Source organism: Perca flavescens, chromosome 4 (assembly GCF_004354835.1).
Source record: "Perca flavescens isolate YP-PL-M2 chromosome 4, PFLA_1.0, whole genome shotgun sequence".
Classification (NCBI taxonomy): domain Eukaryota; kingdom Metazoa; phylum Chordata; class Actinopteri; order Perciformes; family Percidae; genus Perca; species Perca flavescens.
The window spans coordinates 33,869,527-33,891,956 of NC_041334.1; the positions used below are offsets into that span (position 1 = coordinate 33,869,527).

General features: G+C 41.8%; 2 protein-coding genes across 6 annotated transcripts; one reads left to right on the top strand and one right to left on the bottom strand.

Annotated features, from left to right (window-relative positions):
- Positions 1-1,616: 1,616 nt before the first annotated feature.
- rae1 (ribonucleic acid export 1) lies at positions 1,617-8,404 on the bottom strand. Of its 2 annotated transcripts, XM_028575794.1 has the most exons (13): positions 8,242-8,403; positions 7,519-7,630; positions 7,272-7,376; positions 6,973-7,065; positions 6,791-6,877; positions 6,620-6,706; positions 6,242-6,313; positions 6,025-6,132; positions 5,698-5,804; positions 5,465-5,540; positions 4,056-4,250; positions 2,699-2,784; positions 1,617-2,213 (listed from the first exon to the last, which is right to left on the bottom strand). In XM_028575794.1, coding segments are annotated over exons 2-13 (1,107 nt in total). In that variant the 5' UTR covers positions 7,609-7,630; positions 8,242-8,403; the 3' UTR covers positions 1,617-2,212. The 2 variants fall into 2 exon arrangements, with proteins under 2 accessions (XP_028431595.1, XP_028431594.1); XM_028575793.1 differs by lacking the exon at positions 1,617-2,213 and having other exon boundaries at positions 2,695-2,784; positions 8,242-8,404.
- On the top strand, positions 7,739-21,313 carry LOC114554141 (bone morphogenetic protein 7). 4 transcript variants are annotated; one of them, XM_028575791.1, is made up of 8 exons: positions 7,739-7,762; positions 10,979-11,306; positions 15,276-15,465; positions 19,139-19,287; positions 19,604-19,804; positions 19,911-19,984; positions 20,089-20,199; positions 20,292-21,313. In XM_028575791.1, the coding sequence occupies exons 1-8, from the start codon at positions 7,748-7,750 to the stop codon at positions 20,439-20,441; spliced, it is 1,218 nt and encodes a 405-aa protein (XP_028431592.1). In that variant the 5' UTR covers positions 7,739-7,747; the 3' UTR covers positions 20,442-21,313. The 4 variants fall into 4 exon arrangements, with proteins under 4 accessions (XP_028431592.1, XP_028431591.1, XP_028431590.1 ...); XM_028575790.1 differs by lacking the exon at positions 7,739-7,762 and adding an exon at positions 8,288-8,666; XM_028575792.1 differs by lacking the exon at positions 7,739-7,762 and adding an exon at positions 12,513-12,672 and having other exon boundaries at positions 11,226-11,306.
- Positions 21,314-22,430: the final 1,117 nt, after the last annotated feature.

Genomic DNA, 22,430 nt, shown 5'->3' on the forward strand with positions numbered 1-22,430 from the left:
TTGCTTCTTCACTTCTGAGAATAAGCGCCGGGAGGTTTTATATGCCATGACTGTGGCCACGCCTACACACAACTATTGCCCAATCAGCGTAATCGCTGATTGCCAACTAGGGCATCGGCTCCTCCCATTGGTCCGCCTTCCACGGCGCTGTGCTGCACCTGCTTTTGTCCTTTACGACACAAAGAAAAGCCCGACTCTGCCACATGGTGCATTGTACTACTGTAATGAGGAAGTAATTGTCTCGGCATTTGGCCTGAATCACCTTTCCAAACCTAAATAAGCTGCCGTTAAAGTATGCGTATTATACTTTTGCTGTGAATTCACTTTATAATCGCGACAAGCAAAAATACTATTGGTGCAAGCTGAAACAAAAAGGACAAGGGAAACTACACCACTTCAACTAAAACACAAACTTTTCAGCCTTACGTTATAATCTATTATGCTGGATTTTTAATCTTAACTTTAAAAATATCCTATCACTTGATTACTCAATAAAGGGAAAATCACATCACAGACAAAGGGCTTACTTTGATAATATTCTCAATGTTCTAGTTTTTAATTTTTTAAATAAAGTGTGATGACCTAATGTGGTCTCACAAATATATTCTATTGGAGTCTGAATAGTGTTGCAGTACAACATGCCATGGGTTGTTAATTTAAAACTACTCTAGTTATATACAAAGTTAGTGTGATTATTTCTTACTCCCTTTTGGAGAGGCAATATCAAAGTCCAGAGAGGTATACAGGGTTCTTTTGTGAATGACAAATGTCATTGGGCTTGCCACAACAGGCCATCTCTTATTACTCTATCATAAAAGCAAATGATTGGCACATTTAGCAAAAAAAGGGAACAAGTGTGCACTTCAGCTCAAAGCTCTTATTTTTTTTTCCAGTGCTATAGTTATGCTTGCTACACATTCCTACATGCTATTCATAAACACTGAAATCTGTGCAGGAAAGGGTAGATCCAAGGGTCCACAGCAACAGGTCAATCCAACAGTAAGCTTTCTAATTGCTTGACTGTCCAAATACAATTATATATTATACTATTACTCTTCTGGTGCTTATAGGTGCCAGCCTAATTTATTATCATGGGTACAGTCAACCTAGAGAACTCAACAAGTTAAGAGAAACTTGTACAGCTTGAATGAATGAACAGTATAGGAAACAGTGGTTGAGAAGAGTGGTACTAGCCTCACCCCATGAAAGCTGAGAGGAGCCGGTGAACTGTGGCAACAGCATGTCTTCCCGCCCCCGGTGCCTTGGAGTTCCACTGCTAAGTACCAAGGGTCAAGCTAACAGTTAGGTGATACTCTAATGACCTCAATAAAAAGGCATTTAATTCACACCTTCTCCTCCATGAACTGGTTCACTTTTCACACATGGCCTTTGTAGCTGCTTCATTCATATCCTCTTGATAAATCCCATTTCCAGCTGTGTATCCCTATCAAAAGGACCTAACCTGGATGAAGAACCCCACTGTCCTGCTTTGATCTTGTTTGTCCTGTTTAGCTCTTTAACTTCTTTCCTCTTCTCTCTGCAGTTAAGAGACACTGAAAGTCAAAATGCTCCACCTGCTGGTTAACTTCTGTTAAACAAGGAGACGGGAGGTGTCATGAGATACAGATGTCCAAGGTTTATCATTTTGATGTTGTGTTGATCCACACGATGAAGAGATTTACAGCTGTAACACGACAGTGGTTCATGGTTTCATGCACAATACAGTTCCGTGACTCCCCAACAAACATTTAAACAGCAAACACAACAGGTTCATTTTAACCTTCCCCCTTTAGGTTGGAATAAACATGTTCAAAATATAATAGTATGCAGTTAGTTATTTATTTTACATCCCAGTTTCATTCATGGAGCTAAACCACGGAGTAACAGCAAATCAAAAGAGAATGAAAAGTCTTTGGAAAGCTGTAAAATGGAGCTGGACAAAAAAAAAAAAAAAAAAAATCGAAACATCAAGATGAATGACAAATAAAGCCCTCCCCTTTTATGATGACCTCTAAGACCAATTGTCACACAGCTGTCATCAACTCCAGGTTGGGTAGGCCCCTCTGATTGGTCCATGCACAGTATGCAGCACCACGGCATTGGTCCAGGTGTTTGCCAAAAGGAAGAGGTCAGTCTCGAGCGTATACACACACACACTAAAGCAGCAGGTCTTCCGCATTTCCCCACAAGAGATGCAACTTGGCACGACGAATCTAAAGACAGGAGGGAGCAGTCAGTCACAAAGAACATTTTTCCTCACTTTGTTTATTTCTGTCCTTTTTTTGAACAAAAATCAGTCTTCAGTAGACAAAAATCAATCCTTCCACATGATTTATTGTAAATCATTGCTTGCCTATGTGCAATATTTCCTGAATATTTTCATTATCTACACAATTTAATAAATAACAGTCTTTAAATACCTATTCAATGTCACAGCAAACACTTCAAAGCCTTACTGCTTACAAGCTAAATGCTCTAACAAAGCCAACAGGCTTTATGCCAAAATGGCTACTTGTCGTAGTACATGGCAGTACTGAGATCAGACTCATGTCTACCGTCACTGCCCAGATGCATGCATGGGATCATTGGGTGCCTTGAAAGGCCCCAATGCGAGTCACAAGGGTATTGAGGAAGTGGGGCATCCCCGTACAGTGACCGCGGTCTCCAGGTTTACAGACAGTGGCTGCCCTTCTCTCACCATTTCTTGTTCCGAGGCTTCAGCTCCTCGGCAGCATTCCTTAGGAAGATGTAGTTCTTTTTCTGGGGGTTGTAGTACTCATGACCCTGAGGAATTCAGATGAGATGCAAGACATTAAAAAGATGAAATGAGAGAAGGCCTGCATGAGGTGTGTGCCCACCCAGGGGTTTTCCTGGCTCAGAATTGGCCTTGGGGGGACATAAAGCGGGAGTATGGGGGTCCTCCCTCAGGAAATTTTGAGCATCAAAGACTTCATTTCCTGCATTCTAATACACTTTCAGGCACACATTTATGGTGAAAAAGTCTTAATTTATGTCAAGGAAAATGCTAAATTCTGGTGGCAGGTAACACCTCAAAATATAAAATATAATGCAGTAAGGGATCCGTCTACACTTGACCCCAAAGTGCAGTTCATTTGATTAGTATGAACAGGGCATTACCGTATCTTTTTCCCAAGGAGCACATTTTGCTCCTTAGTTGAAAAATGTGTGACTTACATAAGGTAACTACTATCACTGTTGTAGCTAATTTGTATATGAATACAACAGTGTTGTGAATACATTTATTCTATTTTGAAATATTGATCAAAAAATGGTCAGTGACGTTGAATAGCCTATAGGCCTACAGTAGGGTAACGGACTGCCCCTACGGTTCGGCATGCATGTGAACCGCGGATTAACCTGCAGATCTAACCATAGTGTGACCTACAGTTTAACTGATGCCGTTACTTGAACGGGGCTCAGCAGAGAGGCGGAGCGAGATGGCGTCTCTGCAGCTTATTCAGGGAGTCAGGTCAACGCCACTAAAGCGCTCAAAACTTTGGTTTTCATGCGTACTAACGTACGGCTCGCATCTGGTGTTAAAACAAACTGTACCAAAACAGAGGGAAACGCTACTACGAGACGTTTTTTACAGTTAATTAAACGGTTTTAATTTAATACTGATAGACGGCAACGCAGCCCGCCGCGCAAACAGGCAGCAGTCGGTGCTCCGGTGGAAGGAGAGCTCTGTGTCCGTCAGCAGCGGCTCCTCGCTGCACCGCCGCCGCCGGTCACGGGAGAATCCGGTACAGTCGGACTCTGCAAACGGAGATACCATTAGCTCTATACAGGAGCGTTCAGGTCCAGTCAAATCAGCGCCAGCGGCATGTGTATATACAGTACTGGATGAGAAGGAGGCTGACTGCTGAAAATCATAAGTTTTGGGGCTCGTGATATTCCTTTGGCGATGGCTAAAACCTTTTTTTTTTGGGGCACCAAAACATTCTCTATGCAGGAAAAACCCTGCCACCGTTTTTAACTATTGTAGTGTAGAAACACCTGCTCACAATTTTTGTGAAAGATTTTACACCTCCTACCTTCGACCAGTCGTAACTGGAAGCATACGCAAAGATGTTGCCGTTGTGGTTGAAGCAGCAAGCCGTAATGGGCTGGTCGAGCTGCTCTGAGGTCTTCAACTTGGTGCGGGCGTCTTTGTCCCAGAAGCTGAAGCGCCCATCTGAGCCCACAGTAGCCAGTGTGCCATGGACAGGATGGAAGGAGATGGCATTCACCTGACGGGATTAAAATGGAAATCAGCAGATGAGACATAAGGAAACATTATAACTAGGCTGTTTAGTGTATCAGAGTGACTATATTGTAATGATAGAGTCTGTAAAAAGATAGACAAGCCAGGGCTTTCCAGCAACATGGTGTCTACCAATACTGCAACTATACCATTAGGGGTGTATTAAAAAAATGCACTGCCCTAAATGAAAACACTTAACAGACCTGTTTCACTGCAGATAAGACAAAAAAACAAAAAATTAATTACATAACGTTTTTCCAAGGCACCACTTCCACTACCTCCTATAACAGTTATGTACCGACTGTCAACTGGCCCACTGTTTACTGCTTATACCGTTTACTGGCTACATTAGCCCATATGCACAACCCCTCCCTCCTTCTCCCATCATGGGCTGAGGTCTAACTTAATACTTGAACAATGGCTGTAACCCTATTATTTCAAACCTTTAACATTGACTGTTGATTTGTGGTTTATCTGTGTTTTTTTGCCCCCAATGCTGCCTGGAAGGCACCGTCGGGAAGCACTGGTTATGGTTAGGTTTGGGTTAAGGTTAGGGTTAGGTGCCTTGAAGGCAGCGCTGCAACCGCTGCCTGGAAGAAGCAGTTGGGGGCAAAAAACACCATTGAGCTGATTTGTATTCTCTTATATTGTCCATATTTAATGCTGGTCTCTAGACTTTATCCTTGCACTATTGGACCTATTTGCACTACCACCAAGACACACACTCTCATAGAGCACCTTACCATTCATACTGAGTCACAGGGTCAATCCCTGCCCTGTCACTGCAAGCATCTCATGCATCCCATAGTACATTCATGTGGATTTTTTCTTTTATTGTCCATGCTATTCATGTGGATTTGCGTTTTTTATCATTCTGTTTGTGATGTATGTGAATGTTGTGTGTGACGTCTGTAAGCTATTGGGACCATAAATTTGTCCTATGGAATCAAGAAAGAAAGAAAGCTTGTTTATACGTATGTATGTATGAACAATGTTCCTAGTTCCACCTCGGTTTATCCTAGTATGACAAGCAGAAGGTCTGCTGCTACACTTTGCATCACAACTGTTGAAAATAAAGTCCATAAACTGATATAATTTCTCAATGTTCCAATAAAAATACGATAATAAAATCTCATTTAAGAGCACAAAAGATTCATTTTGTTCACAATGTCAATACTGTTTTAGAAATCCATAACTTACAGCATAGATGTCCTGTGGAGTGGTTGTGTTGGTTCCATTCGACCTGTGGCACTTAAAGGTGAAGTTGTCTTTGGCTCTGAAAAGGATCAGGGAACATTTGGAGTGTCGTGTCTTTTAAACGATGTAAAAAAACAACAATAATTAAACATGCATGCACTGGATTAAAGAAACACCTGTACCAAGACTTCCAAAACTCATTCCCTTGTAAGAAATTAATTGTTTTAGACACTCACGGGTTTGGAGGGTTGATATAGTGGATGGCCACTCGGCCTTCAATGCTTCCCAGTGCAAAGCCAGTGGGCTTGTTCTGCTTGTCCTTGAATATGGCAACACAGCGGTGCTGCAGGACCAGGGCAGAAAAGTACATTGGATCAAAGACAGTCATACATTAACAGTAGTATATGTCATGATGTTTTACTTTAGATTTCGCATCAAGTTAAAGAAAATGAATCTGGATGTACAAAAAACTACCAGAACGAGTGGCACAATGTATACCGAGAGATATTAGAAGTGGGAAAAGACAAAGAAAAAAAACATTTCCATGGAAGAGGAAAATTCACCTGATGTTTGAGAGGAGAGTCTATTCTCCGAAATTCAGAGGGCTGGTTCTCCAGCTGGTACACTATTAGGCCTCTCTCAGCTGTGGCAACCACTGCCATGGGGTACACCTACATATTACAGTCAGAGGTTAAAAACACACAAAAAGAAGATCCATATATTTAATTATCTACTCCCCAAGTAATAAAATGCATGTCATATTCTTTATGAACTACTTACAACATCTGCACAATAGCATCTCTCTGGCATCTGCAGAGACATCATGGGATTGGGAGAGCGAGTGTCCCAGAACTGAAGTGAAAAACAAAAAAGGTCATGATTCTCAGTGCTCGATTACAAATATTTGATATACCACTCTCCGATTAGCTCTTTTAAGTAATCATTATGGTTAAATGTAGGCGTCTACACAAATAGAAACAAGAAAAAATAGACTATTGATAAAATGCTGATCCAGAAGTGACTGAAATAAAGTTGACCAGAAAGCTGTTTTGAAGCATAATGGCCGATCATATTTCAGATGTTCTTGGGACCCTAAATGCAAAAAACTAATTTATGTTTTCATTCAGATGTGTTGTAATGTGCGGTGTGCTGCTGTACCTTCAGTGTTTTGTCCCAACTGCCAGTCATTATGCAGCTGTAGTTCGGGGCTTTTATCCAGTGGATTGATTTGATCGGACCGTCATGCTGTGAAGAGAAATGGTGAGAGGTGTAAGAGGATTCTGCTTCATTCTTATGACCATATAGTTGATCTGTGAATCCTCATCCAACCTGTGCAATCTGCAATGCTTGATTGCTGTTAAGATCCCACATCTTGGCTGTTTTATCACAAGAAGCAGTGAAGACTTTACTCCCATCCTGGTTAAAGTGAGTAACACATCATAAATTATTCCATGGCCTAGCAGATAGCATCGACTACAGAGCATTAAATTGTTTTGTACAGTGAGACTTACATCACTCCAGCATGCATCCAGCACTGGACCTGTGTGCATCTGTTGGGCTTTGGGGACAGTCTGTCCATTGTCCTGAACCTCCCAGCACCGGACCTAAAGACCGATGATACCACATAGTTAAACTGTGTTTACTTAGGATCATACTATCTAAGAAGAAGTACGGAAGTAGTCCTTCATGAAAGACAAGGCTGGTGAAGGGATCCTCCTCCTTTATGGACTGTACACAAATTAATATGATCATCCATAAATCACACAATCTACTACTGTTCAACATTATTATGATTAAATGAATAACTCACATCGTTGGCCCAGGATCCTCCAATGAGGAAGTTTCCTGGCATGGTGGGGGGACTGAAAGCCAGACAGCTGATGCTGTCATCTGGAGGTGAAGTCACTTCAACATCCTGTAGGACAAGTCAGAAACATAAACACAGAAAAACATCACGCTGTGGTACAGGTGAAGGCACAGTTTTCAGTAAACCATCATAACAATTTATTAAAAACATGTCAAATGCTTTTGTCATTTCCTCAACTCCGCTGGTTTACCTTCATGGGGTTATGGCTGTCTGTTGTTGCGTTTCCAAAGACACCGGTCCCTCCTGCTCCAAATCCGGAGGTTGTCCCAAATAAACTCATAGCTAGTACATTAACGTTATTCCTACGCCCGAGAGAGAAGACAGAGGCACGGTGTTATTTACACAATAGCAGACTACATTCTTCTGACTGCCGTCTTTAAGCATCAATATCATCAAAAGCCACACAGTGGTAACGTTGAATGCAAATAAGGAAGGTAAGCAAATACTGTATGTGTATAACGCGAGGTAGCTAAAGCCACAGCTTTACACGACACTATTTCGCTACCAGTCCTTTATCATAACACTCATGTCACCCGACAGGACGATAGACAACACGTAAGTTAGCTGGACAGCCAATATTAACGCTAACGCTAACGTTAACAGTTAGCTACCGCTGCTAGCTTCTGAGTTACTTGCTAGCGGTTTCCAGCATGATAAGATAAGGGCATAAGCGTGTATGATAACGTTATTTAAAATACATTTGAGCGCATGTAACGTTACTACTATTAGTCATTATGCCGGTTAGAAAATAAACATGAGACGGTAATTCACCGCTGGCTAACGTTAGCTAAATCAGTTTTGAGACTGTGGCAGTCACGTTAGCTTACGTTACTGGTTTAAAACGTTTCTGAGCAACATTTTTAAACATTCTATAATCTGCAGAATCGCTTCATAACTACATTACAATACATACCCCAAATTTGTGAAACTATGGCTAGAAACCGTAATGCTGAAAATGCCAAAATAATTTGGCGCATCGAAAATGTGGCGCTAGTTCCTCGGTGTGTCGCAGTTTGGTGACGTTTTCAGGCCGGGATAAAGGCATGCAATGTCACGAATAAACGCTTGGAGGCAGTGCATGACAGCAAGTGTCACTTTTACTCTTCAGGGAAGTAATTCAGAAGAACTGTTGAACTGCTGAGTTAATTGTATGCACTTCGTCGATAGTTAGTGTAATTCAGTACAGGGACAAGGTGTAAAGACTGTAGACTAGGTTACGATGGTTCCCAACCACCGACAAACTCATCCCCCGAACACCCCCATAGTCCGCTCCGTATGGCCTTTCATAAAAATGTACTAGTAGGCTACTATGGAGTGCATAACGTACCATCATGTAAGGTAGGTAACTACCTTTACTACCAAAATATTAGTAGTAATACAACAGTTTAATATACTCAATTAGGCTACAAGTCCTGCATTCAATATTTAACTAATGTAAAAGTCAAAATGTGTCTTATAAAAAATGTGTGAAAAGAAAAGGTATTCATTATTCATTATGGAGAATGGCCACTTTCAGAGTGTTACTATTTGGATTAAATTCATTAACGAGTAAGCTGTATTTGATTGTTGCAGAAAGAAAGAAGATTGAGCTATTTGTATCTACTCTATATGCCATGAATTTATAACAATTCAAAATATTTTATAAAATGATTGGGTGTTTTGAATGCAAGTAATCTGCAAAGTCAAATCTGCAGCTGTCAGATGAATGTAGTCAGCCAGTCAGACTGTAGTTGAGGGGAAATGTAGCTAACTAAGTATAGTAAGTAAGTACAAGGGTTAAAATGTATACTACAATGGCCTACATTAGTAAAGGTACTTTTGTACTTTCCAACACTGGTAAGGCCTATTTTTTTTCTTCAAATTTTGTGACTGCATGGACACATAATGTCAATGAATTTTGGAAAATGAGGAAAATCTGCCTCACTTTCCCTGAGTTCCAGAGGTCATGTGTATAGAATAAGCATATTGCAGGACCAATTCAAACCCTTCACAGTTCCATCTCCTCATTCTCAATAATAGATCCAAATATAGACAAAACAAACCATGTTTCAGTACTTATCTGCTGTATGCAGTCAAATATGACATCCATTATGGTTGTACCTCCAGTGGGAGATGTAATTCATGACTCTTATTGGACTGAGTAAGTAGGCCTATACATTCAGCAAATATAATATGGTGCTTGAATTAAATTATGGGATACAGTACATCCGAGTCACACATCAGAGTGTGCAGCAGCTTCACAGTGGGGGTGCTACGACATAAAACCCATTCAGTTATAATGCGTGGGATGATGAAGTGGCTGTCAATATATGAAATATGATGTATGAAATGAATACATGAGGAGCTGTTGGCATAAGACTGCTTGAGCAAAACAGTTTTTTTAAAGTCTTAAATAGTTACTTGTAATGTTTACAAATGTTAAAGGAAGGACTCTTGTTGTTTATATGAGTTTGCAGGGATGAGCCATAAAGTGACCTTTGCTGGGGGGAAAAAAACATCTCAAGTGCATAGTTGAAATTTGGTTGTGTGATTTTAGTTCATGTATGGCGTGTTCCCACTGTGTCCTATATATACAAAACAGAAGGAGGAAAACAGAAAAGCACATTAGCAAAAGGCCATTTCAGTTCGCGGCTATTAAACATTATTTTCCTTCCTTGAGTTTTATGATCTGATCCAGTCACAGCTGTCCTCAAATCTCAGTAAAGCCACCCCCACCCCTGTTTACTCTCTATTAAAGTAGTCACAGTGGAGTGCTTTACACATTGTTGTAGTAATTCATCGGGGCTATTGGCAAGTCCGTTCATGCCTGTAGTGCTGATCACTCAAACCCCTCCACAATTAGGGTGGGCCCGAGTTTATTGTTTGAGTTCAAAGGTGTGTGTTGAAGAAGGGATTAGGGCTTTTCCCTCTTTACCTTTAAACTGATCTAAACTTTAAACAAGCGTTTTTTCCCCTTAGTGTTTTGAGTATCTCCATGTGCACAGCGTTGAGGCACTGCAGTGACAACAAATTCAAACTGTTCAGATCTGTTGCAATATAGATAGGATTTGGAAATAAGTACACATGGCCTTTGGTGTTGAAGAGACCAACAGGGAAAATATGTGCTAATCAGATATATTAAGTCCACTTTCATCAGTGGCCCAAAGGTCGTCTCCAAACAAAGGAAGCAGTGATGGGACACTTTGGTGTGAAAGGTCCACACCCCATCTAATTTATCTTATTACCAAGATAGAGAAGTCCAATTCATGATAGGACACTGACCTATTCTCACCTTACTTTTCTCTGACTTACCCCCACACACTCTCCCAATCTTTCCAGTCTTGGTTTGCATTCTAACCCCCCACCCCCCCTGCCCCTCCCCTGACACAACGCCTCTATAAAATTCATTCCCAAGTTACCATCAGGGGAACGCACGGCTGTATCACACTAAGACAGTGCGCAGCTATAGATGATGAGGGAAGGGTATTCTGAGTTTATAGAGGGTAGTGTGTTTTACTACTACCACAAGTAGGGGAACTATTTAAGTAGGAAGCGCATCCCCAGTCTTATCTCTCGACTAGTTAGTGCTAGCCGCACGTAAAATGGTTAAAAGCGCCTTGGCGACGATACCAATCCTCCTGTCGTGGGGTTACTGCGTGTTGGCTACGCAGGTCGCCTTTGCCAACTTCTCCGTGGACAACGAAGTGCGCTCCAGCTTCATCCAGCGGCGGCTGCGGAGCCAAGAGCGCAGGGAGATGCAGCGGGAGATCCTCTCCATCCTGGGGCTGCCGCATCGTCCGCGTCCGCACGTCCACACCAAACACAACGCTGCCCCGATGTTCATGCTGGACCTGTACAATACCATCTCTACAGACGCACAGCCGCCCGGATACTCTTACTACAAGTCCGTTTTACCGACCCAAGTCTCCCCCGTGGTGACCCCACAGGACAGCCGCTTCCTAGATGACGCAGACATGGTGATGAGTTTTGTCAATCTTGGTAAGTTTACAATTCGACTTTATAATAACAATATTTACTTATATATATTTTAGTGTATATAAATGTTCACTACATGTTACTACAGGGACCTGGTTTACTGTGATAATGTTTTCATGAAGTAAAAAAATAAATAAAGAGTAGCCTACTTGTAGGTTATGTTTTTCATGGGGAGTCTCATCTCTGTTATCTGATTGAATAAACTTAAGATTCAATGTTTTAAATGCTTTCCATTTTGTGGTGAAGCCTTCCAAAGCCACTACAACAGAGTGCATTAGTTAAGTGTGTTTGAAAGCCATGTATCTCTTACATTCATTCAAAATCAGGCATTATGCATTCTGAGCTGTAAATGTTATGACAACATGTCTGTATCCGATTTCCCCAGAATCCCTTCAAAAGCTCTGGGGGAGAGGCTTAGCATGGCTTTGTTTCGCATGACTAGAAACTGAACGGGCATTTCTAAACCCCTAGGGAGGGAGAGACAAGTTGACTAAGATGCAAACAGCATCTAAACACATGCTTTTGCGGCATAAATCTCTGTTAGTGCAGGTGCAGTGCATTCCTGCATGTGTGTGTCTGTTTGGAGGGTGCAAATCACATGGGTCACAGGTGGGAGTTGGGGCTTACTCAGACATTATTGAATTTATAGAAGGCAAATCCTGCCTTTGTTTCCCTTGGAGATCCTACGGCGGCTCTGGTATCACTATGGTGAAACAGCAGACCATGGTGCCTGTGGCTCTTATCCGGATGTGGTTACATCCAACACCTACCCGTGTCTTTTTTATGCCTCTCTCCGGCCTCAGGAGGAGGGTCATAGGTCAACCTAAAGCGGTGAAGTGTGTTCATCTGAGATCCGTGTCCAAAAAACCTTCCTGTCTGTTTGTATGCCTTTGAGATTGAACCGAAGCCGTTAAAATGAGGAGACATTTAGAGTTATTTTTTCGATCAGCCCATGCATGTGTAGTTAATACAAAACATTTGGAGACTGTAAAACAAATCTGAAGCATAACATTTTATGTCCTCAGTCGTGAACCTTTCAGCTAATGAGATCTGGAAACATTGTTTCTGAAAATTCATAGCAGATTTATGTGGTTCCACATCTGAGAGTTTGATTATCAAGAGGAAGGAGGAAGAAAAGTGTGTATTATTTCTCTCTCTCTCTCTCTCGACCCCACTACCTCCTGTGCTGATGATTGGCTGAGTGTTTAGCTGGGGCTTCCACATTATGCTGGAGTGACTCTTCTTGGTGGTCCCTGGATGATCGCTTCAAGACCAAACTGGATTATGGTATTTCCCCTCCAAAGACCAGCTTCCAGTGTGAAGGAGAGCTGCTGTAGGGCTGCCCATCCCCTTCACTCAGTGCTCCCAGGTATATCATGCAGGTAGACAGTGCATGGAACAATGATGTAGAGAAATATTGCATTTTAGATAAATCAGCCTCATTTATTCAGTATAAATGAAATGAATTATGGAAGAGGGAAAGGATTCAGAAAAATTAAGGGGAACGATTCAACCCCTCTTTTTTCATCACAGACCGTATTTGAGATAACGTGTAGTCATTTTGCAAAGTCTACACACACATACAGTCTATTGCATCACTGCACACATGCTGATACATGCACATGGCTCCATATGTTTAGTTCTGTTAGAATGCCAAACCACAGGTCGTACTTCAGCCGGAAGCATTCGTCTCATTGTCATGCAACATTACACACGGCAGTCGATATTGCACTGCACATAGCACATTGTAGTTCCTCTTGTACAATTGTTTATAAAGAAATACATTGAATGTAGTGCAGAGACCTGACTTCACACTCAATCTTATCACCATCAATCATATCTCAATCTGAAAGCGTGGACACATGCGTTATGTTTTTTTGGTTTTGTTGCATTGACCAAAACACACCGGCAGAGCATGGGAAAAGGCACACTGACCATAAATGTCACTGGCTTTCATTAAAGTAGAAAGAGTGCAAAATGCTCTCCTAGCACTTGGAGCAATGACTGTGTTTCTGGAGAACAGAAGGTGTATTGTGTTTGAGAATAAGCGGGAAGAAATGTGTTTGTCTGCTAAGCTAATCTGTAGGAAGCATAAGAAGATCACACTAAGAATTTTGTTTGCCCCAACAGAAAACCGCATTAACCTTCCTATTATTTATACATTTGTGTGCAAACTAATTCCTTTCTGACGATACACTTTAAGCCCACCTCTGTATTTTACATCTTGTGCAGAATAACTTAGTTCAGTAAATTTGGTTTGTCATCAATAAGCAGACATTCTGCAGCAAATATGTATGCAGTCATGCAATATTTGCTAAGCAAAAGTCTTTAGGGTGGTTCTAGTAATCTGCAAGAAAACCAAGCAATGCTGTCATACTTGTCAACGCATGCAGACATCCATGGATTTGAAAAGGCAGTAAATGTTCACTGGAAGAATACATTTTAAGACATTTAAGTTGAAAATGAAAGTACTGATGCAGAGAATGACATAAATATATTATAAAAAATATTCACAAAGGTCATATTTGGGTCATTCTTTGAGTTGTGTTTTTGCACAGACAGACATACATCTTTAAACCACCCATGCTGATATGTTGAAAAAAAAAAAAAAAAGATCCCATTTAGTATAAAATTGCAATAGGTTAATGATAGCTTCGTGACTGTGTGGCCCTGCAGTGTCAGGAGTAATCTGAAGTGTTGAAATGCCTCCCAGGGGGAAGTTTGCATATCTGAGGTCTGATCTCTGCAGCTAATGGTCCCTAACGTAAACACACCGAGTCCTTACAAGCAATTATTGCTTTCATAAAAACACCCCTCGTTCCCTTCCAGCATTTAATTGCGGTCAAACAAATGACTAGCAGGGTTCAGAATGCACTGCTCTTAACGACGAACGTGTGTGTGTTCTTGTGTCGTTAGAAATGTTTTTAGAAGACTGTGAGTCAGTGTGTGTGTGTGTGTGTGTGTGTGTGTGTGTGTGTGTGTGTGTGTGTGTGTGTGTGTGTGTGCGTGCGTGCGTGCGTGCGCTCTTTTGTGAAACATAATAATAAATCAGTTTCTAGTGTTGAGGTGTGGTGTGTATGGTTGTCTGTGCACTGAAACAATAGTGGACCATCAGTAGGAAGGCTGATGTCATGATGATGTCATGATGTGTGCCAGTGGGCAGGATGTGTTTAAGGTGACTAATCGCTGCTCCGCTCTGCACACCTTCACCAGAGACCTCCACTGCTCTTTCCAAGGACAAACACATTGGCTAACGCTGTAAAAATACGACACTGAAAAGCTCCAGGAAGCTTCGGGGTCCTTCTGACCGCCGTTCTTCTGGAAAGTCTGAGTGTTGGAGAGACTCAGCTGGCTCGGGGCCGATTTGGAAACCATCAGCTACTGTTGCTTTACTTTAGCCTCTACAATCAGAATGAAATCACTGGATACACGGTGATACACGACAAACTGATCAGGCAGGTGTGGGTGGTACAGACTCTGGTAGTTAAGTCACACATGGATTTGTGGGTCTCTCTATACTTTACGTGAGTGTGTTTGTAAAAGTACACTGGCAGCTGTGGTTTTCCGGGCTGTGCCTTAACAGGCCTTTTCTTGTGGTCAGCACATGTGTGCAATTTAAACAGGGAGCCAAACTGAGCCCTGAGAATGTTTTTTCTCCCCCACATTGGCACGTATGGCAGACTTAAGTGATGTTTAGATCAATCACTTTACTCATGGAAGCAGGATTTTTCCTATTTCTGACACAGTGCTTCCGAGATGTGGGCACACATCAGAGCAACGTTTGATTTGGCAACAGTTTTGACGGATATGCAACCACCGACCGGTTCACCATCTGATTATGCTCACAGTGGTTTGCCTTTTTTACTCAGCAGTATTATTTCACTGTGTGTATGTGTGTCAGCTGACGCAGACAGCCATAAACAATCTATCACCTCTATTGCTTTCTCTTTTTTTTCTCTCTCTTCCTGATAGTTGATCAGGATCAGGATCTATTGTACCAGCAGCACAGAAGAGAATTTCGATTTGACCTTTCCCGTATTCCAGAGGGAGAGGCCGTCACAGCAGCAGAGTTTAGGATTTTTAAAGATTTCATCCAGGAACGCTACGAGAATGAGACGTTCAGAGTCAGTGTATACCAGGTCCTGCAGGAGCCTCCAGACAGGTATGGGTGTTTTCTTTCCTGCTCCTGCACATCTCAAATTTCAGACAAAAACTGTTGCGTTTTTTGTTGTTGCTTTATCCTGTTTTCATCAGCTCGATCTTTTCAGTAGTGTTTCACATTTAGGAATCATTTCACTCAAATTACAAATTTAAAAAAAGTATTTCCTCACGTACCCTGCATTGTCTCTGGTTTATTTTGTTAGGGTTTTGAGATATCTGTCTGATTTCTGCCACCACCCCCAATACAATGGCATAGAAAATATAACTTGCAGCTCTCTGAAGTTGCACTTTGGACCAGCGGTGCAACAAGCTAAATGTCACCATGCTAACATTCTCAATTCAATTGCGAGCACAGTCACAGCTATCACTCATGGCATCACACCCCCTTTTTATAGCATCACATAACTAATTAAAACCAAACTTATCAGAAAAATGTACACCTGAACATACATCAGCATGATAATAATTGCCTAAAATGACCAGTTACCAGTTACCATCTTAGTTTGGCCCATGTCCATGTCCCATCCGCTAACATGGAGGAGGCGGAATATATGACCTATACTGCAGCCAGCCACCAGGGGGTGATCGAGATGTTTTGGCTTCACTTTTGGGGCTCTGTCATGTTGTCCATCTTTATATACAGTCTATGTTTAGAACGTAATATTTTACCACGTTAGTTTAGTGTGTTAGCATGCCAACAGCAAATTAGCACTCGGTTTTGCAGGTATTCAGTCATAAACCAAAATGTTGGATAGATACAAATAAAAAAAATGAATGAAATGAATGTCTCTATTTCATGGCAATCCATCATCATGGAAACATAAATGATTGTGTACAAAATTATATGGCAATCCATCCAACTGTGATATTTCGGTCGACATCAAAGTGGTTAACTGCCAGAGCCACGCTGCTAGCGTAGCTAAAAATGTGACTTTTCACAAACAGTGTCTCTGTTTCTGGATAATCCCCAGAACACACTGTCAACAATTTTCATAGGAACTATTTCTTCAGTAGGAATGAGTTCCAAAGATTTGCTGCTGTCATATATGTAATTTTTCAGTATTTGCATACTCTACTATTCGCATTGCCAGATCTACCTCCACAGCGCTGCCGAGGAGGGTCCGGCTAGGTGCTGCTGCAAAATAGGCTCGGGAAGGAACTTGTTTTGATGGAACGTGTGTACGTTCAAAAGTTTTTGATTCAACAGATTTACCCTGCAGAGATCTGAGGAGCGGTTGAGTTGAGAACGCCAACACAAAGGAAGCGGAAGGTGTTGGACATTTGGTCGAAAATGAGGGACATGAACAACCAATGAAATTCCATTCCATGATCATTTATTCGCCACGGTGGCGCTGTTGTGTTGACAGATACCTCAAAACCCCGATATACATAACCAAGCCTATCTGCATGGCTAGAAAGCGAGGTTTAAATTTGGGTGAACTGACCCGTAAGCGCAATTTTAAAATGAATCTTTACAGCAGCTGGTTTCATCGCTACATCAGACATACAGTATGACCATCCTCTTGTGCTAGTGACATAATAGGAGTAGTGTGGTTGATTTTGAACAAACAGACCTAATGCCACTGTGTGTTTTCCTGTTCCGGTTGTTGGGCTGCTGTACGTGAACACTCGATTCTGCCTGCTTCGGCCCGTGTCTGTTTACATTTCCTCACAGGTTATTTCTGCTGATGTTAGTGCACCAAGGCTGTTTACACAGACATTAGTGTCAGTTACGGAAAAGTCAGAACAGGACAGTCCCCAGGAGACCTGCATTTATAACTCGCAGCTCCAACCACAAATAACACTCTCAGCCCTCAAGACGTCAATTTACTCTCATTCTCTTACACAGGTGGTTATTCCTCTGTGTTTCTGTCTGTCGGACTGGCTGTAGCTCTGTTTTGTCTGTCAGCCTGCTAGCCTCTGGTACTCTGACACTGTTTTCTTGTTTCAAACCACACCTGAAATTGGATAACAACATGACAGATTATCCGTTTGTAGAATAATTAGACCCCACACGTTCTACCACCCATACTATGAGCACTCAGCAGAAGGAATCCTGTGCAGGCAGTAGATTTAAGCTCTTCACCGGTGACAGTGGGGCTGACGATGGTGTTAACGGCAACATCATTGTCATTCACAGACCCACAAAGGCTACCCCACACACACACACAGACGAGCAGGGGGCAGGACCAAAGGCAGACGTCTGCCTGAGGGTCTAAAACTCAGTGTGTAAATAAAGCTATTGTCTGTTAAAATCTGCCCTTAAGACGGCACATATCAGCATAGTTTTCTTCTGTGATGTTGAGAGTGCTCCTTTGATAATGGCTGTTGGTCGTTGTGGGTGGATACATGTTTCAGGGCGTTACTTGATGACGCCAACTTGCCCTGGATGTTTAGGTCGCTACATATCGTATTGAGGCTGAAATGATGAAAAATCTTCTTTAAAATATTTACATTCATTCGTTGCTCCTATTTTTATTTGTAAGGCATCTGTCCATTAACAGTTTGCGCCTTCTTGCACTATTGTGCATTATTATTTGTTATTCAGATTTTCCCATTTATTTATCCTAGTTTAGTGTATTTACAGTGCAGTCAGAAATAAGGACAGTGACGCATTTTCTGTTGGCTCTGTACTCCAGCACACATTTGATTTGAAATGAAACAATGGCAATGAGATTAGTTGTGTGTCAGCTTTAATTTTAAGTTGTTCATATCCACATCTGAACAATGTCGGAACTATAGCTCCATTTTTATATAATTCAACAGTTTCAGGTGACAGCGTAATTAGACAGTTTAACATAATTTATTATTAGTTTTATTTTTGGTTCCTTTGAAGTCACTGACTTAAATGTACAACCCACATACAGTACATCAACTATGTAACCTTATTAATTAATTAAATAATTCAAAATCATTTCTTATTTCTTGCCTTCAGTCTGGTCTTCAGCAAATGAAACCCATTCTCAGTTGGACTGAGTGTCTGACTTGGCTTATCAACAACATTCCACTGTGTGGCCATAAAACCTCTTAGTTGCCTTTCATGTATTTCTTTTCCTGTTGAAATATCTTAGAATTGGGGGAATATGTATAAAAAAGGGTTACGATTCCCACACTGTTCCCAGAATACTGATATAAACACCTTCAAACACAGGGCCAAAAATTAGCACTTTAACCTCAAAGACATTTGAAACCCAATGTGCTGTCATATTTTGTCAAAACAACATAAAACAAGTTGTCCTAATACTTTTTGACTTTCTTCCTGCGCTGTATTTATTACAGGACCACACATGTAGTTTTGCTTTTTTTTTTGCCTATTAATAACATATTTTATATAACTTGCATGACAGCCAACCATTTTCCTAAGCATACCACACACTTTTAGTTTTTTCTTTTCATAGATCCCAGACAGCCATCGCTTACTGTTAATTTCAGGAATGAAAATCAATTTTCAAAAACAAGAGATGTGTAACAAATCACAGTAGACATTTCATCACCATAGAATTTTGCAAAAACACATTTGCAAGTAGTGATTTGAAAGTCTTTGATGTTTAATCCGAGGAAAATTTAATTTCAAAATATTTCAGTCTGCAGCCAAAACAAGAACACTGAAAACCTACTGTATGCGTTTAGCCTTGAAATGCCTTCCATTCAATGACGTACTGTCCTCTCCTCAGTGAAGTGGAGCTCTTGCTGCTGTACCAACGAGAAGTGTGGGCTGCAGAGGAGGGCTGGCTGGTCTTTGACCTGACCGGCACCAGTAATCTCTGGTTGGTCAACCCTGAGCAGAACCTTGGCCTGCACCTGGTCCTGGAAGACAGCCACGGTCAGTCACTGTCATACACTAACTAACACAGGGAGGGATCCATAACAGCAACCGCAGCAAGAATACAGTCTTTGTCTGTAGTAATGCTTTAATGTTCTTTTAATCCTACGGGGAAAAGGACCACACCATAATGAGTAAATATGTGTAGAGGGTTCTTACAGAGTTCAAGTTATGATTGTGGTTGTTGTGGTCATATTAGAACTGTGTACCGCCAGGAACAAATTATTGTTTAGTAGAGTCTTAGATGTGAGTTATTGTCATCTTCAGTGGTCGGTTGAGACTCATCCTTTTTGTTCCCCCTTGCCTCCCCCTGTAGGCCAGAGGAGGAACCCCCGGCTGGCGGGGATGGTGACAGGCGGCGGACCTCAGGACAAGCAGCCCTTCATGGTTGCCTTTTTCAAAGCCAATGAGGTGCGCTTCCGCAGCATCCGCTCTGCCCACAAGGGGCGCCAGTCTAACCGCTCCAAACCCCAGAAGACTGTCCAAGATGCACTAAAGGCAGCGGAGGCTGCAACAGGTGCCCGAACCATTCAAACCTTACCATCATTGACCCGTGTCATGGTTTTAATGTCTTTGACTTACTGGCCTTGTGTGTACTCATACTTGCATGTTTTCAATTTCAGATAACCTTGGCATCACCAAAGAGGGATGTAAAAAGCATGAGCTGTATGTCAGTTTCAGAGATTTGGGATGGCAGGTATATATTTCAGAACTTTAATTTTGATCTCATTTTAATATAATTTCACTTCATTTTATGCCCAAAAGGGACAATTAACTGACCGGTAGTTTTACTCTGATCAGGACTGGATTATAGCTCCAGAGGGCTATGCAGCGTACTACTGCGAGGGAGAATGCGCCTTCCCTCTCAACTCCTACATGAATGCCACCAATCACGCCATCGTACAAACTCTGGTAAGTCCCCAAGCAGCCTCTGATGACTGGCACCTTTACATCAACCTCCACTTCCTGTAAGGATTGATGATTTAAGCTTCTTCTAACTACAGGTGCACTTTATCAACCCGGACACGGTGCCCAAGCCCTGCTGTGCCCCTACCCAGCTCCACGGCATCTCAGTGCTCTACTTTGACGACAGCTCCAATGTCATCCTCAAGAAGTACCGCAACATGGTGGTCAGAGCCTGTGGCTGCCACTGACCGCTCGAAACCCCCTCCTGTGACTTCTGCAATGATGGAGGGACACTTGAAAAAAGGCAGAAGTGAAGGAACCAGAGACAAGAGATGATTGACTGGTTGGTCATCAAGGAGCTTCTGCCACAGAACGAGCTTTAATCTGGCGTACTGTTTTCCTGAGCAGCAGCTGAGCCTCCCATGCAGGATTAACCACTACCACAAACCAATTAGAACCATTGGCAACGGAGAAAGGTTGAACAAAGTTTGAGTACAAAAAGTGCACTAAAAGGACTCCGAACAATGTTGAGTTACCTCACATACTCAAATAAAACATTCAGTGCTAGAAACAGAGAAGTAAAAAGTTATTTTCCCTAATGTGCAGCACATATCTATCTGCATTTGAATTCAGGCATTGACCATCAGGCATCAGAAAATATAAAATATTGCCTGGGTTTAAATCTGCATTTGGTAACTGATTTCACAGCTCATAAAACTTTAAATCTCCATCTTCCTGTTGAACAACTGCACCTTTTGTTTTGGAACAGCTGCATGAACTTATGTCTGATGAGGACTTTCTGTACTGGCGTTGAACTGGTTGTTCAGCAGGCCATTTAAAACTGGTCAGGTGTAAAATATGTGGCAACTCACATGTGTGCTGCTGATGTAGAGGAACTCAGTGAAGAATGACAGCTAAGAACTGTTAGCAGTGTGGGACTGAAAGGCCTGCCTATAGTTTCCTGGTGCAGACATACTGTATATCACCAGGCCTGTGAGAGGCATGCGATCTGCAAGATGCCAGCAAATCATCTTCATGAATCAGGGTGTGCACCATCGCCCCGACTTCAGCTGCCTTCTGGTGTCAGACCAGAGCTGCAGGTGGGCAAAGGAAAGCTGTAATTTTATTTTGTCAGAATAAAGTAGTTGAATAAATGGAAACTATAAAAAAAAAGAAGCAGGTGTGTGTGTGTTTTTTTTTTACCTCATTTGTCTTAAAGGTCCCATGGCATGAAAATTTCACTTTATGAGTTTTATTAACATTAATATGAGTTCCCCCAGCCTGCCTATGGTCCCCCAGTGGCTAGAAATGGTGATAGGTGTAAACCGAGCCCTGGGTATCCTGCTCTGCCTTTGAGAAAATGAAAGCTCAGATGGGCCGATCTGGAATCTTGCTCCTTTATGAGGTCATAAGGAGCAAGGTTACCTCCTCTTTCTCTGCTTTACCCACCCAGAGAATTTGGCCCACCCATGAGAGAGAGAGAGACATCATGGCTTTCAAACGAGCAAAGTGGCAGTTGGTCAAGGCCACACCCCCACCCTCCACCTTGCCCCGCCTCTCTCCTCCTCAGTAGCTACAGACACAGAAATGGTACATCCTAAGGAAAGCTCATTGTGGGACTGGCTCTAGTGGCTGTAATTCTGTACCAAGGCTGAATTTCGGGAAAGATACTTCAGATACAGTATTAGGGGACCACTAAGGTCTATATAAAAGAGACTTCAGATACAGTATTAGGGGACCACTAAGGTCTATATAAAAGAGACTTCAGATACAGTATTAGGGGACCACTAAGGTCTATATAAAAGAGACTTCAGATACAGTATTAGGGGACCACTAAGGTCTATATAAAAGAGACTTCAGATACAGTATTAGGGGACCACTAAGGTCTATATAAAAGAGACTTCAGATACAGTAGTAGGGGACCACTAAGATCTATATAAAAGAGACTTCAGATACAGTATTAGGGGACCACTGAGGCCTATATAAAAGCATCCAAAGAGCACCATGTCATTGTACCTTTAATAATGTTAGAGTGGCATTCAACACACCTTTGGCTAGTTATTTGATGTTTTTGTGAGTTATTAATGGGTTTTGGAGATTTATGTGAAAAAAATATGCAAATAACTTAACACATTTATTTAACAGTGAGATAACTTTTTCACAAAGTAAAGACCCAATATGTGTGTACAGCACCTTATCTGCCCTAACTGTGACATCATAGTTGAGTCCACATGGTC